The following is a 14349-nucleotide window of genomic DNA, read 5'->3' as shown; positions in this document are numbered from 1 at the left end:
AAGACAGTGAGAATCAGTAAGAACTTTGTGAACTGACACTTTCAATGTAAGACTCCGGCTGTCTTTTAAAACCTTTCTGCTTTGTGAATATCACTCACTCTACCTGAAATAGCAGAAGCTTTAAAAGGAACCCTGTGTCTCATTGATTCTGTTGTTACCCTATTCTATGGCATGAAATCCAGCAAAAGAGTATATTAATTATATATAAAAATATATAAGTCTTATATATCAGTTTGTGGTAGAGGTTATGAGTGCACTTTTTCATATTTAGCTGAATGACCGCCGCTCTGTCTGCCTGTCTTGCTCTGCCTCTCTGGCCTGTGTTAATGTTGCTGTTTGACATTGCAAGCAGCAGGCTTTTTTCTCCCAGCAGCCTCAGTGGACACTGAGCTTTAGCCTAATTGGTTCCAGAGCAGACCCTGACAGAACTCTCCTCAGCAGCACACAGCCATATTAATACCCCCCCTTGCCCCACACACACACACACAGATACAAGCACCGCAATCAGTGACTAACTCACTAATTAATGCCCTTACAAAGCATCTCATTAGCATGTGTTGTGGAAAGGAGCAGTGGGAAAAATTAGTATTTTGGATTAAAAAAAGGGGGAAAAAATACAAAATAAGACAAAGACACGTGAGTATGTGTTGTATTCTACTCAGGGGCCAAGGGCCTTGGTTGGCCCACCGAACAGTGGGCTACACCTCAAGGGAGTCCATTAAAGCTCTCTGTGGGACACACTAGAGTCAAAGATAAGCATAATTTTAAAGGCAATCAGGAAAAATAAATCTCTGGCACACAGGCAACACTTTGGTTGTTAACCAGCAACTTAACCTGCTTGTACTGTGAGTGGAATAAGAGATGGATAGGTAAGGGGCTATGGGAAAATAACACTGACTTAAAGTATAGGGTAGAGGCCAAGAGCTGCACATTAGAGCTTTCTGTATGACTATATAGGACAATACATGGATGTAGCATTTACTATAATCATGATAATTACATTTATTATTTATTATATTTATTATTTACGTTTGGCTTCTGCTTTTTGGAGAATGCCCATGTTGCTGTGTATCACTCTCTGCACATCTTTCCCAGCACCCATCTGCTACTTAATCCCCTGATTTTACTGTGGTTTCTTCACAGGCTGTAAAAACAGCCCCCTTTGAACCCTATAAAGGCAACCAGCATCAGGCTTATTGTAAAACACAATCATAAGGTAAATGTTTATCCCCTCTCCGCCACTCTAAACTCCCCTAATGAGCTTGCAGGAGGGGTTTCACCTCCCAGCTCAGATAAAGACAGAAAGGACAGCATATTCTACTGCAGAGGAGTTTGGCTGCATCATGAAAACAGTTACAAAGCAAGAAACCAGTTTATAGATTGTATAATTTCTAAAAAACAGAAATCAAGCTCCTATGTTAAACATTAGTGAAAAGTAAATGCAATAAATACAGAAACAAATAGGCAGGAGTAGATTGTTTTTCCTCTCTTTCTCAGGAATGTGTATTGTTGTTTATACTGTAGCCATTCCCGGCAGAACACAGTATGATGGGCTGGGAAGGATAAGCCCCCTGACCCTGTTCTTCCTGGCTCCTCTGACCTACCTATTATCCATCAGCGACCCTACTATTATACCCACTGTCAGTACACAGTGCTACGCTGAGCCACACTGCCCTGCGCTGTGAGCGAGCCATCACTCTCACCTCTGAACAGCAACACCAACCCACACAGAGAGAGTTGGAGAAAGAGAGAGTTCAGAGTAATAATAGGCAGGTAGTTAGAGGTCAGGGGTCCTGTGCAATCGGGACAGCAGTTCTACTCCTGGCAGCCAGAGCGGAACTCTGAGAGGGACCTGGAAGTAGATATGATGACCTTTTGTACAGAGGACCCCAAAATATACCTTCTTATCAAAATGACCTTAACATAGGAGCATGGGAAGGTAAGCAGAGTCCATCCATCATCTTAAAGATTAATCCTCCTCTCTATTCTTCTCCTGAATCTATTAATAATGTCGCCAGAGGGTAGAATTTGCAGCAAAGATTTATTCTGATATTGTGACTTTTATTCATTAGCCTATAACACAGGGATTCCTTGAAAAGGAAATATGGAGTGAGCTTAGGGAATGCTAATTCATTTCTCTGGCTCCATTCAAACTATACCAAATTATGAACTCTTTATATTTGCTGACAGTATACACACACACACACACAACATGCCAATGTACTGCAAATATGGATTATCATTCACACCACAGGGGTCGTAATCTGTTCTTCTTTAAAAGCAGGTCGGCGCAGCTTACATTTGTTAATTCACAAATATTCAACATCTTTTGATAATTTGATGGAAGGTGTGAAGCTTGAAAATCAATTTGACTACAGAATCTGTTGCTGGGATCAGAGCTTTTCCTCACTCACTTAGACAAAGCACGAGATTTCACACTGAGGAGCGGCACTGACAGCCCCAGGGGCATACTTCAATTAGAGACTTTGGTGAGTTTAAACACTGCAGATCTACTCCCGCTCAAAGGCATTTGTCTCCCTCTCTCTCTCCCTCCCTCCCTCCCTCTCTGTCTTTCTCTCCCCCTCTCTCTTTTTCCTCCATCTCAGCCTCTCTCTTCATATCTGCGCTGAGCACTCACTCACTCTCCTTCTTCTTCAAGTCCTGCTCTCTGTAATCAACCCAGTGCTAATGGCTTATTCTTTCTGCTTCAGCACCCACATTTCACTTGTTTATTTTCCCACTCTCGTAAATCTGGGGACATGTCACAAGCACAGCGATATTAGAGCAATAATCTCAGGTAATTATCAGATGCCCTCTCACTTTTTCCTCCCTCCTCCTCCCTCAAATTAACTCTCTCTCTCTCTCTCTTTTGCTTTACAGATAGACACGCGTACAGAAGTTTCTTTGTCATGCCCCTTAATTTTTGCACCTTTTATTTCATGTCACTAACACATATCTTAGAAACGGTCACATATTTACTGTTCAATATTTAACACCCTCAATTCATACACTCCAATAAGGAAAAACATCACAGAATAAAGAAAAAAAAACAGCTCTCTCTAAGATAAACAAAGAAACTTTCCAGACCATAAATAACAGGGCAGCTGTGTACAGTAATTGAATGTGAGGGGAATTATTTATTTTAAGTGTTTTTTATTTAAATTTGAATTGAATTCACTCAGCTAGAAGTAAAATACAATGTGAAACTGTCCAAATACATACAGGCTGACCTGCACTGTCCAGCTTCTCCAGCTTATCTGCAGCGCTCAGTCTCCAGTATATTTTAAACACCAATCCCCAAATATCAAATGCTCAATCTACCCTCATGGTTTGAAAGACATCAGCTGGAACATGTGCTGTAACTGCAGACATCCAGTTCGTAATACTTAAGTGAGCCTTTGGCTGCATAACCATTCTGGTGCTCCAATTCATTAGACTAAATTTAAGTCCTCTAGACTGGCAATTTAATCAAAAGTATTGTTTTTCAGCAGTGAACAAAATACATTTATCTACTGAGTGTTTATGGAAACAGGATGGTGTATGTATGCTGATATATTTGTGTGTCTAACAGATTAGGTTTTGGGGGAGCACAGAGCACTAGGATGCTATATATTCTCATAGGTTGTTTTTTCCATGGTAAGCAGTCACTTACCCACTCCTGCTGAATGAGGCTGACCGCCTTGCTGGCCCGGGACAGGTTTCGACATGCCAGGATGACATGGGCACCGTGAAGAGCAAAAGACCTGGCTGTTTCAAACCCTGAGACCAGACGAGAAAAACAGCAGACAGACAGGGAGACAAAGACAGTGAACAGAGAGAGAGAGAGAGAGAGAAAATGAGAAAAAGAATGAAAGCGAGCAAAGATCACTTTTTTCTACAGATAATTTTGATTCTCAGAAGTTGAGTCTAATGGGGGTGGTGGTGAGGGGCCATGTGGGTGCAAGTTAAAATCCCCATCAATTTTCCATATAATTTCTTCTTTCATTGAGTAACACAGTGGTCTAGTGGAGGGAGTTAATCATTTCTCTCTGAAGTGATGAAACTGATTGAATTACAGTGGTTCAAGACTTCTTTGCCTCGTCTTAGATAAGTTTGGGATCTGACCGCCGGCTCTCAACAAGGTGCCGATGATCATGCTGGGTTTGAGGAGGGAGGTCAGTAGTTAATTACACTAATAATTATACAGTGATGGTGCTAATTATGAAAACACAGCACATAATAGAAGTAGGAGCAATCGAACAGACATGACATTCAGACTGAACCTTGGTTGTGATATTTTAGCACATCAAAGGGCCTCTGATAAGGGCATTTCTCCCATGAAACGAGGTCCGCAGATATGCACAGAATTTATCAGTCCAAGACTACTTCATGGCTTCATCCAAATCATGTAGTCACGATAAAACTGACAAAAAGTGAAGATAGAAGGAGAGAAGTTCATTTCTAAATTACAAGTCTAAATGGGTCATTTCATCCCGTAGGTTGAAATAATTTATGAGATTAACTTTTTTCCCTCAACGTATTTTTATTTCCTTTGACATCTACTATCCTTCATCGTGTCCTGGAAAAGTTCAACACCCCGAAGATGTGTCATATTTTTTTTTATTACTTCTTCTCAACACAAACCACTACGCGCACACACACAGTGAGCATCCTGATTGACAAAGTGACATGCTCAATAATTGACTGTGGCAAAGAGGGTCTGAGAGGCAGAGCAGTAGGCAGAGTGTATCAGAGGGTGGATTAATATGCACTGTAATTAGATTATATATGTCTTAATCAGATTTTCATTAAGAGCAAAACTGGGAGGCCTAATTGTGAGGAGAGTGTTAAGGACTAATATCTATTAAAATTCAAAATTGGAGTAGGATTGGAGGCCCTTCCTGACAAGTGAAGCATGGAATGAAATTATATGACACCTTATTAGGTGTAATGGAGGGGACTGCGACTGTGAGCAGAGATTATTTCACTCACAGAAAATGGAAATGAAAATAAAAACAACGTGACAGGAAAAAAAGCACTGTGATTTCTTGAGTTAAAATGTGCGTTGATCAGTCTTAAGAAAACAAATATTATAATTCATTTCAGCAGCATGTATAATATCTTTATTCATTTAAATGCTTACTAAATGCTAGCATTAAAAATAATAAATAGTAGTATTTAAGGAGTGAGTTATACGCTATGCTCAAAACCTTTCAACATGGTTTCATTTTTTCCAGCTCTTATAAATTGGACAAGAGTACTTGCTTCTGGTAAACAATACCACCTTACACTCACTTGTTATGTGTACAAACCATGAAAGTGAAATTAATCGACACCAGTGTTTTCCATAATGGAGAACAAATTAGAATATGGCAGCGACAACAGCAGCAGCACCGAAGCCATGTATTTGCAATGACAAATAACAAGGGCTTGACATTAATTGTGAAATAACGAGAGTGGCGTTGCTTTTACAGAGACTCCCCGCCCTCTCACCCATGTTACCGGTGGAGAGGGCTGCGCTGAAATTAGTTCCTGGTCAGGTGTACAACAAAGAGAGCCTGTATCAGCATTGTATGCTGATAGTGGAACATGACAAGAGGTCAGACAGGGGTTTCTTTTTTGCTCTGGTGGATCGACAGACGCTATAAGCTGTTTTACAACACACAAGGGGTGTTCTGGGCTGGAATGCTCATCTAATTCGTCTTTTTGCCTAATCAGAAAACAAAGTGGTAAACATAGAACGTGTAAGAAGAAGAGTCTGTACGTGGTTGGCGCTTTAAAAAGCTGGACAATGAAAAGGAAGATTTAAAGCTTCACAACGTAACAAAAATACAGTAAATGGCTCAGCTATTGTTGAAAATGTGTTTTACTGTAATATATAAAATGCATAAAAAACGTGTAAAATGTCCATTAAGCAGTGAATGCTCTTCATGGAACATTAGGATCCCGGCCCTACTGATATCCCCCAATAATGAGTGTGATTTAGTGATTTCACGCTTTGTTTGTCCTCCCTGGCCCGCCGCCCCTCTCTGGATCCCGCTTGTACACAGGTGTATTGGCTCAATGTAATGAGATCATTACAGCCTCGTCAGTAAACGTGTTTATTTGGCAAACGGAGCCGCCTGCTACTTCTCTCTCTTGATCTGCATCCAAAGAGGCATTTAACTAAAATAAGCTCCACAGTACAATTGGGCAAACAGAAGTATATTCAGATCATTACAAGACCTGTGGGTAAACATGTTGAGTTCCCAAAACCCCCGATTTGCCAGAGCTGAGTTTGTGTTTGAAAGAGCAACACGGAGCGACACTGCAACTCAATGAGTTATATGGTGCAATATATATATATAGCAGTAAATAAATATGAAAACTTGTAATTTTTAATTATCCTATTTTAGTTTATCTTCTGTTGACACAAAGTCTTGAGTTGGTCAAGTGTACATCCTGCAAACTGTAACTGCCTCCATCTGGCTCTTCTATCCATTAAATCCATCTCATTCTCCGTTAATCTATGACCAAAACTTTAACTAATAGAGAGTGCCATGTTTTATTAGTGCAATTAATCAATCAAGAAAAAGCAGAATGAAAAAGAGGCATCAATAAAACACACACTACAATGTTTTGAGGCATTTAAGATGCTGACTGAAAAAAATCTTTTAAGTTCTAGTCACAAAGTCAGTTTTCAATAACAAGTGTCTGTTATAGCATATAGAAAGTGGTGAATAAGTGAATAACAGTGTGATTCTGGATGATGAGTGCACCTGTCCCTGTGGCAAGAAGTGAAGAACGGCACAACTCCTCCACTCTTTCTGACTTTTAAGATCCCCTCTAATTCCCCTCCATTAGTCCAAGAGGAGGGAGATGTCACCCCAAAAGTGGAATGTATGGTTAGTAATTACAGCCCAAGGTTGAGCTGTTCCAGGCGAGAGCACTGGAGTGGTTCTATTACCCCTCCCTGTCCTCTTCTACCTCCTTTCTAACCCCCTTACTGCCATCTCACCATCCACGCAGCCCTATCTAGAACCCTCCCACCCCCTTCTCTGTCTCTGACCCTCTGTGTCAACCTCCAACTCCCTACACAATCTCTCATCATGGCCTCACACACCACACTGGACACCGCTGGTCCTCCAGCAGCCGGCCTCACAGTGAGGACAGTAAAGTTGATAAACACACCAAATCACACATGTGCACCAGGTAAAGACAAACCCCAGAGGCCTGCTCATGCACACATATCTGCTGGCCATTCTGGCTATTTTCATCACTGTCATCAAAAATCCCCCCCATCATGTAACGTTCATCCCCTCATCATCTGCAGACTGTAAACTCTATAGGTCTATAAACTACTTGACTACACACAATAACCCAATACCCCTTCATTTTATTTTACCTACAGCCTTTAAACACATATATGTATTCCATCCTCTCTCTCTAACCACTTCAGTTCTATTATATTAGAGCTGTAATCATTATTGAACCCCTCTAGCCTCCAGCATAATACTCTTTGCATGTTACACCAGTTTGGGTCTGCATAGCAAATTTCATCCAAGGTTAATAAAGTTGAATAATTTGACTAACCAACCATAACTGGTTCTCATTACGTCGCCAATAAACACATTCATCAGTGCGGACATGAAATGCCCGATGAAAAAAAATAAAACTCTCCTTCGATTTTCTTAGTTGTTCAGTTCACGAGCTGACACAGAGGAGACAGAGCAGGACCCAGGCCGGCCGCTCCCCCAGCGGAGTCCCACACATTACACACTTCTGAATATAAACACAGATGCACTCTGGATGTCATCTAAACCACATGCAGCCACTCAGAGATGCTCAGAAACACACACACCGAGACACAGACACCACATGCCATCCTCACCAGGAACATCTTTTTATCCATCTAATTCCTCCCACTATGAATAATGCATTTCCCTCCTTCTTGAGGCTCGGGTTTAACGCATCGCTGCGCGAGTCTTTAAGGGGGTCCTTATTCATAAACAGTAGTGCAGTAAATACCAGAGCTTTGCAGCCAATTTAATGGCAGTTATGCTTAACAAATCTGCCTCAATCTAATGATCAGCCACAAAGCTAGGCTATGGGTTTAATCTGCACACGGAGGCTCCCACAGCTCTGCAACTCACTGAATATGCTTAGGGATCTCTCCATCCAGAGAGAGGAGCGCACCGGCCTGACACTTAATCCTCACAACACAACACTGGGATCAACACAAATATAGAACAATGTTAGTCTTTCATGAATAAGAATAACATTGAAAGTCCTAAAACACTGCAGAGACGATGCATAGAGATACTGAAACATTATGAGGCGCTACTTCTCAAATCCTGGCTATTCCCTGTCTGAGTTGCCTCAGTCTTGTCTGCTTCTTATTCCAACATTGACCCTGCACCCTAACAACAATACCATGTGGAATTTAGTGCGTGCATTTAGACTGAGTAGAGCTTTGTTGCAGTAGGTACTGCTCTGCTTTAAGACAGAATACAGAAGAGGCTAAAAAGTTAAATAAAATATAAATATGCTGACGTTTAAAAAAAAAACAGAATAAAAAAGCAGAAATAGAAGAACACCACCTGGGACAATTAATTTCTGATGCTATGTCTGTGCACCTCCCATTGAATAAAGAATATCACAGAATATCATCAAAATATAATCTCTCAAACTGAACTGGGAGTAAAAAAAACACCTCATGGGAGACAGTTGTGCCTGCCTCAGTATTATATTTGAGTGAGACGGGGGGGTCAATATGTTATTTCTGACCACTATTAAACATATGTTACATTGACAATGCCACTTCTGGGAGACTGACGATGCTCCCCAGGTAGCGAGCCACATAAATGTACATACAAACATTTCCCAGAAGAGCTGTCACAGAGCAGATATCACTGCATGTGCAAGGAGAGCACAATACAGATTTAGTTTTGCTTGAACAGAAAAGATATTTTTAGAAAGCACACTGTGTTAAACTCAGTTTGTGACACTCAGCATGAAGATAAAATTAACAAAACTGTGATGTTAATGTGATGATGATTTAAAAAAAAACTTTTTTTTATTTAAAAAGGAAGTATTTAGTCCTAGTAGAGGTATCACAATGACTGCCCTTTAAGGACGACTGTTCCACAGACCCCTGGCCAGTAAATAACCTAAGAGTTAGTTGATAGGGGGAATTAGAGCCTGAGCAGGAGTGCGTAATGGGGATGGATAGGAGGCTCAGGCCTGGGTCAGAGCTGCTTTGGAATCAATGCAGAGGTACAGGTGTACAACCACAGGTCTATAAGAATAAGAAAATGTTTATAAAGGGGGGGGCAAGCAGGGGGAAAACAAACTACGATCATCCATTTCCATTATCACAATTAAAAATCACCACTCAGGGTGATACTGGTTTTTAATTTACAAAAGAAAGCAGAGAGAGGGAGACTAATGCTGTAAACTGTAAGCGCAGTGATCACACTGGCAAGACAAACTACATTACTGTCTCACCTCCAAGCTCTACTGCAATGAAGCTTCCAGGCCTGGCCACAAAACCAGAGACTATGAAATTTCATGCATAAATAAATTCATATATAAGCTTTTCATGTTCATGTGCATTAAGAACTAAATTAAAGGGCTTCAATGTAAATTTTCTAATTAAATAATATCCCTCTATTACTAATAAAAATGTCACATTTCCTGTGGAGGAAATAAGTGCTGTAGGAAATGGAAATAGCCTTGACACTCAGATTAAAACAGTATTGATGCCATTAAAATGCTAAGTGGGACCAACCAATTGGCATAACCACATTTTACTATAGGAATGTCAAAGGAGTACACGAGAAGTAGCAATTACTATTAGAATACTGTTAATTATGGCTGCTGCATATTTAATATGTTGTGGAGTAAAACAAAGGTTATGTTAATATGGGTCTATTAAGTATTCACACTCTATAAAAACGTCTGTGTGTTGACGCTACGTGATACAGTCGTTTGGAGAAAAGCTGCTTTTTTTAGATGAACACACTTTATTTACTAAATACATCACAACAAATGTTAAATGTGGATTATCTTTTTCATTATATAGTTTTTTTTTCTAATTAAGCAAAAATTGGGCACGTGTGAGGCAGCTGATATGATAAACCTCAACAGCAGCAACATCATGGACCTTCTGTGCCCTCTTGTGGTGAAAACTATTAGCAATTGTCTATTCATCCATCCTTCTGTTCTCTTATCCCCCTTTACCAGGTGGCGGGGGCTGGAGTCAATCCCAGCTGTCAATTGGCAAGTCTATCACAGGGCCTCCTTATTTTTCCAACTTAAATATTTAGGAAAGGTATGGAAGCAATTAAGTAATTTAAAACAGAAGGAAACTCAGCCTAACTCCAAAACAATGAGAAAATGGCACATCTCAGTGATTTAAACTAAAAAAAGTGCACTTTTAACCTTTACACAAGCTCATCATCTTGCTATGCATCTTTAAAGCAACATTTTTTTCATTAGTTGTAGAGTACAAGCTGCATATTCAATTAACAGATATTCCATCGGAGGTGGGAAAAGTAGGTATCAGGCTGATGGTAAAAAGTAGCAACATGACAACTAAAAAAACATGAACTGGATATACTGTAAACTGTATTAGAGTTAAAGCATGATAAAAAAAAACAAAATGCTCTGTATACACAATATAAATGTGTCAGTCACGCAACAGACTGGGCTCTGTCAGTATTTATTAATGCATTAATATGCAATCAGCATTTAATTATTGTAGCTGTATAAAGTCATTTTTTATTACAAGATTACAAGATTTTAAAACACTAATCTGTGTAAAGTGACAAAGTACAGCTGTCTCATAAACACTGTGTGGAGAAAAAGTACAAAACTGAAAAATTGAATGAGGTTTTATTATTAAAACACCTATTCACACATCCTACACGGAGCTTACAGTATATATTTCAAATTGAACTTGAATTGTAACATAATTTTATCTCGTCGTTTCATTTCTTACATCAGAAATCCTCATTCAAATTTGTGTTAACTTTAACTTGAAGATGATAAGATGAAGAGATAAAGAGTAACATCAAGGTCAGAAAGGCATTTAGGTTTACAAGCTTCTTTGTTCAGTGAAGATCCCGAGGCTGCTGTAAATTATAGTGCAGCCTTGCAGTGTCTCAAACACATAGCAATTACACTGCTGTGATTTTCCTTGAGACAAGAAATTTGAATATAAAGACAATTAACGATTTTATGTTTAGTTGATTTTTCTTGTGCTGTCACTTCCTATCTCAAACAAAGAGGCAAGTCAGAACAAATGGCCAGTACTTGTGCTAATTTAAACTAAAGCAAAGAGGAAATACATTTGTTTCCATGCCATTATATAGTGAGCCATGCATTTGCTGGGTACAAATGGACACCATTTATTACGGTTAACAATGACATCCAATTTAGCCCTGCTAATGAACTTCAATACAGTCATGTTCAGTATTAAGGAGTGATTTGTTGAGTCTAAGTGTATCATTTTGGAGGCTAATGTTGATGAATGCTGCGCTGTAGAGGGATGAGGACATGCATGGAGCAAAGACAGCCCTGTCAAGCAGTTTCTACTGTAATACCATATCACCACCTAGTGGTAGCATCTCAGAAACACACTTTATGGCAAGCTGAATATTTAAAACAAATCTATGATGAAAAATATTCTAAAACTGAGATAAAAGTTATCATGAAACTCACCAATGCCCGAGTTGCTTCCGGTAATGAGAACAACTCTGTCAGAGAAGTCACGACCCTGCAGAATCTCCAGAGCAGAAGTGTTTCCATCATATCGCTTTGGCTTCACCAACACATCCTCCACGGTAAACGCCTGGCGTGGGTCAAAATATGTGGTCCGCTTGTTAATGTGACTAAAAATTGAAAAAGAAAAAGAAATTGTAGTGGTGACATAATTTAGGGACTCAAACTGTAATCTAATTTACCCCATTAAGACAAATAAATCAACACTTACTCAACATAAATCATCTGTCCTTTTTCATCAATTTCTTGCTCCCAACCATATGGTAAATCTGTTGGAAAAGAAAGTGACTGTTCTGTGTCAACCACAACACATGGGAACAAATATTTACCACAAGTAAGTGACTAACAATTATTTTTAATTTAAAATTAATGTCTTTTGTGTAAAAACATAACCAATATTATCTGATTGTAGTGGGTCTTAGTAATAGGCAAATACAACTTCAGATAAACATTAACATATAACTTTTTTATTTAGCAAAAATTATGGCAAAAAGTAGTGGTTGCAGCCAGATGCTGCTCATCATCAGCGGTGTGCAAACCTATATCTATAAAAGAGGAGGTTTTTGGCAGTTTGCTGCTCTGGAGCATTCAGCTGTGTGTTAAAGCCATAAGCAACTGTTGCTGCACATCATTCTCTCATCATAATAATTATATAACAATTTCCAAACGAATTTAGAGTTCAACATTTTACAATGAAGAGATTATTCACAAGGGGAAAGCATTCAAAACAGTTGCCAGTCTTCCCAGGAATGGACGTTGCTGCAAATTGCCGTGTTTGGCTTTCCCCAAACACGGCAATTCACAACTAACACCTAATACCCACTGTCAAGCACGGTGGTGGAGAGGTGATCATTTGGACTTGTTCTAGCCACAGGCCCCTTTGCAATCATTGAGTCAACCATGAACTCCACTGTATATCAAGGTATTCTAGAGGCAAATGTGAAGTCATCTTCCAACAGGACAATGATCCAAAGCACAGCAGTAAATCTACATCTGAATGGCTGAAGTGGTGCTGTGTTTGATAATGTTTGATATTGTGAAGCATGAGGAAAGCACCAATTTGAAAACAATCCCTCAAACAAATAAAAATATGCACGAATCCTTAAAAAACAAGTGAATACAACAAACCTCCAGCACAGCGTTTTTTCTTTCCTGTCTTGGGGTGTTCCCATTGTGTCTTCATCTCATCGTGGCTGTTGTTACAAAGAGACAGAAGAAGTTAATGTCTATATTTTATTTTAGTTACTATTATTTTGATGTGTTTATACACAGTCAACAGCACATGCAGATCAACAACATATGATGTTAGAGACTACGATAGTCTCTTGTCTGGGTGATATCAGTCGCATAGCTAAACATTTATCAAGTACTGCACGTATGTAAATATAAATCTAATATAAGTAGTTATATTCTATTTTTCTGCTTTTTTGTTTTTGCTTTTAATGCTTCTTTTTATGTATACTTTGCAAAATAATAAATGATAACTTAAAGCAGGAGTAACTGTCCCCTACACACAGCAGACTGTACATAGCCATTTTTATTGCATATAACTGTATATCAATCATGTACTATCTTGTGCACTGACCCACGGAGGAAGGTCTACAAACTCTAACCTGCATCACTGTGGCTCTTGCAGAATGTAACTACATACCTTGTAGTATGTAGTGTATGCCTTGCTGTAATGCGGGCACACTTTGATTAACGCATTTCACGCTAAAAGTGAAAAATACCGCGATGTGACCAATAAAGACTTGATAGCAGGTTTTAAACAAGAGTTGCTGACAAGCTGCGTGTTAGCTAGAGGCTGATATATGATCATTCTGGAGGATAAAGATACATTTATATCTAAACATGGTGGGTAACTGTAAAGCTAGTAGTGATAGTAGGGGTGGTAGTGGGATTTCACTCACTTTGCATAGTAGACCCAACCATCTTTCGTAGATCTCTCTTCCCATCCCGGTGGTAACTCGTCCTCACTATCTGTGTCGTCCATACCTGCGTATTTCAGGGCTGCCATGATTGGACTTTTTTCACGTAAATGAAACCAAATAAAAAGCCCGTGATATATGAAGCTCTAAGCTTGTATGTAGCTGACAGAAACAAGCAAGCACTGCGTCCCCCGGCACTTCCGCAACAACACGGTGACGACTGCCGAACGGCCTACTGGGAAATTGAGGCTGAAGAACCTGAGGCCGGAAATACATGATAGAATGTAGATAAATCCCCAGTCATAAAGTCGTTGTTATGGAAAATAATAATAATAATAAAAAACCTTTATTATTTATGTAGTTACATTTTTAGAGAAATTGTTATTTTAGGTATTTAGGTACAAAATAGCTGGATTTATGTTTCCATCTCAGTTGTAAAGAACATGATGAAAAAAATTACAAAACAAATACAGAGGAACAGACTTTACATTCTTCATCCAATCTTTCCCTATTTACAAACTGACAACCATACAGAGAGTCTACCAGCTTGTTCTCGGTTGTTAACACTGTGGCTCATCAGCTCATCTCTTTTGCTGTGCCTGTTCCTGCTATACTCACCTGCTGTCCCAGGTGTCCTGTCTGTCTGTGTTTTTTAGATGATAGCTGCAAAATAGAACTT

The 14349-nt window shown here is 39.3% G+C and overlaps 1 protein-coding gene across 2 annotated transcripts in view; it reads right to left on the bottom strand.

Moving 5' to 3' along the window:
• The window catches only part of wwox (WW domain containing oxidoreductase), a 114265-nt gene extending 100142 nt beyond the window's left edge, over positions 1-14123 (bottom strand). For both annotated transcript variants that reach the window (XM_028407845.1, XM_028407846.1), the window contains exons 1-5: positions 13653-14123; positions 12871-12935; positions 11954-12011; positions 11683-11852; positions 3653-3759 (exon numbers count right to left, since the gene is read on the bottom strand). In XM_028407845.1, the coding sequence (XP_028263646.1) occupies positions 3653-3759; positions 11683-11852; positions 11954-12011; positions 12871-12935; positions 13653-13759 (507 nt within the window). In that variant the 5' untranslated portion in view covers positions 13760-14123. The remainder of the gene's footprint in view (positions 1-3652; positions 3760-11682; positions 11853-11953; positions 12012-12870; positions 12936-13652) is intronic.
• Positions 14124-14349: the final 226 nt, after the last annotated feature.

This window comes from Parambassis ranga, chromosome 6, assembly GCF_900634625.1.
Source record: "Parambassis ranga chromosome 6, fParRan2.1, whole genome shotgun sequence".
NCBI classification, from domain to species: domain Eukaryota; kingdom Metazoa; phylum Chordata; class Actinopteri; family Ambassidae; genus Parambassis; species Parambassis ranga.
The sequence above is the reverse complement of the archived record's forward strand: the minus strand, read 5'-3'. Positions and strand labels throughout refer to the sequence as shown.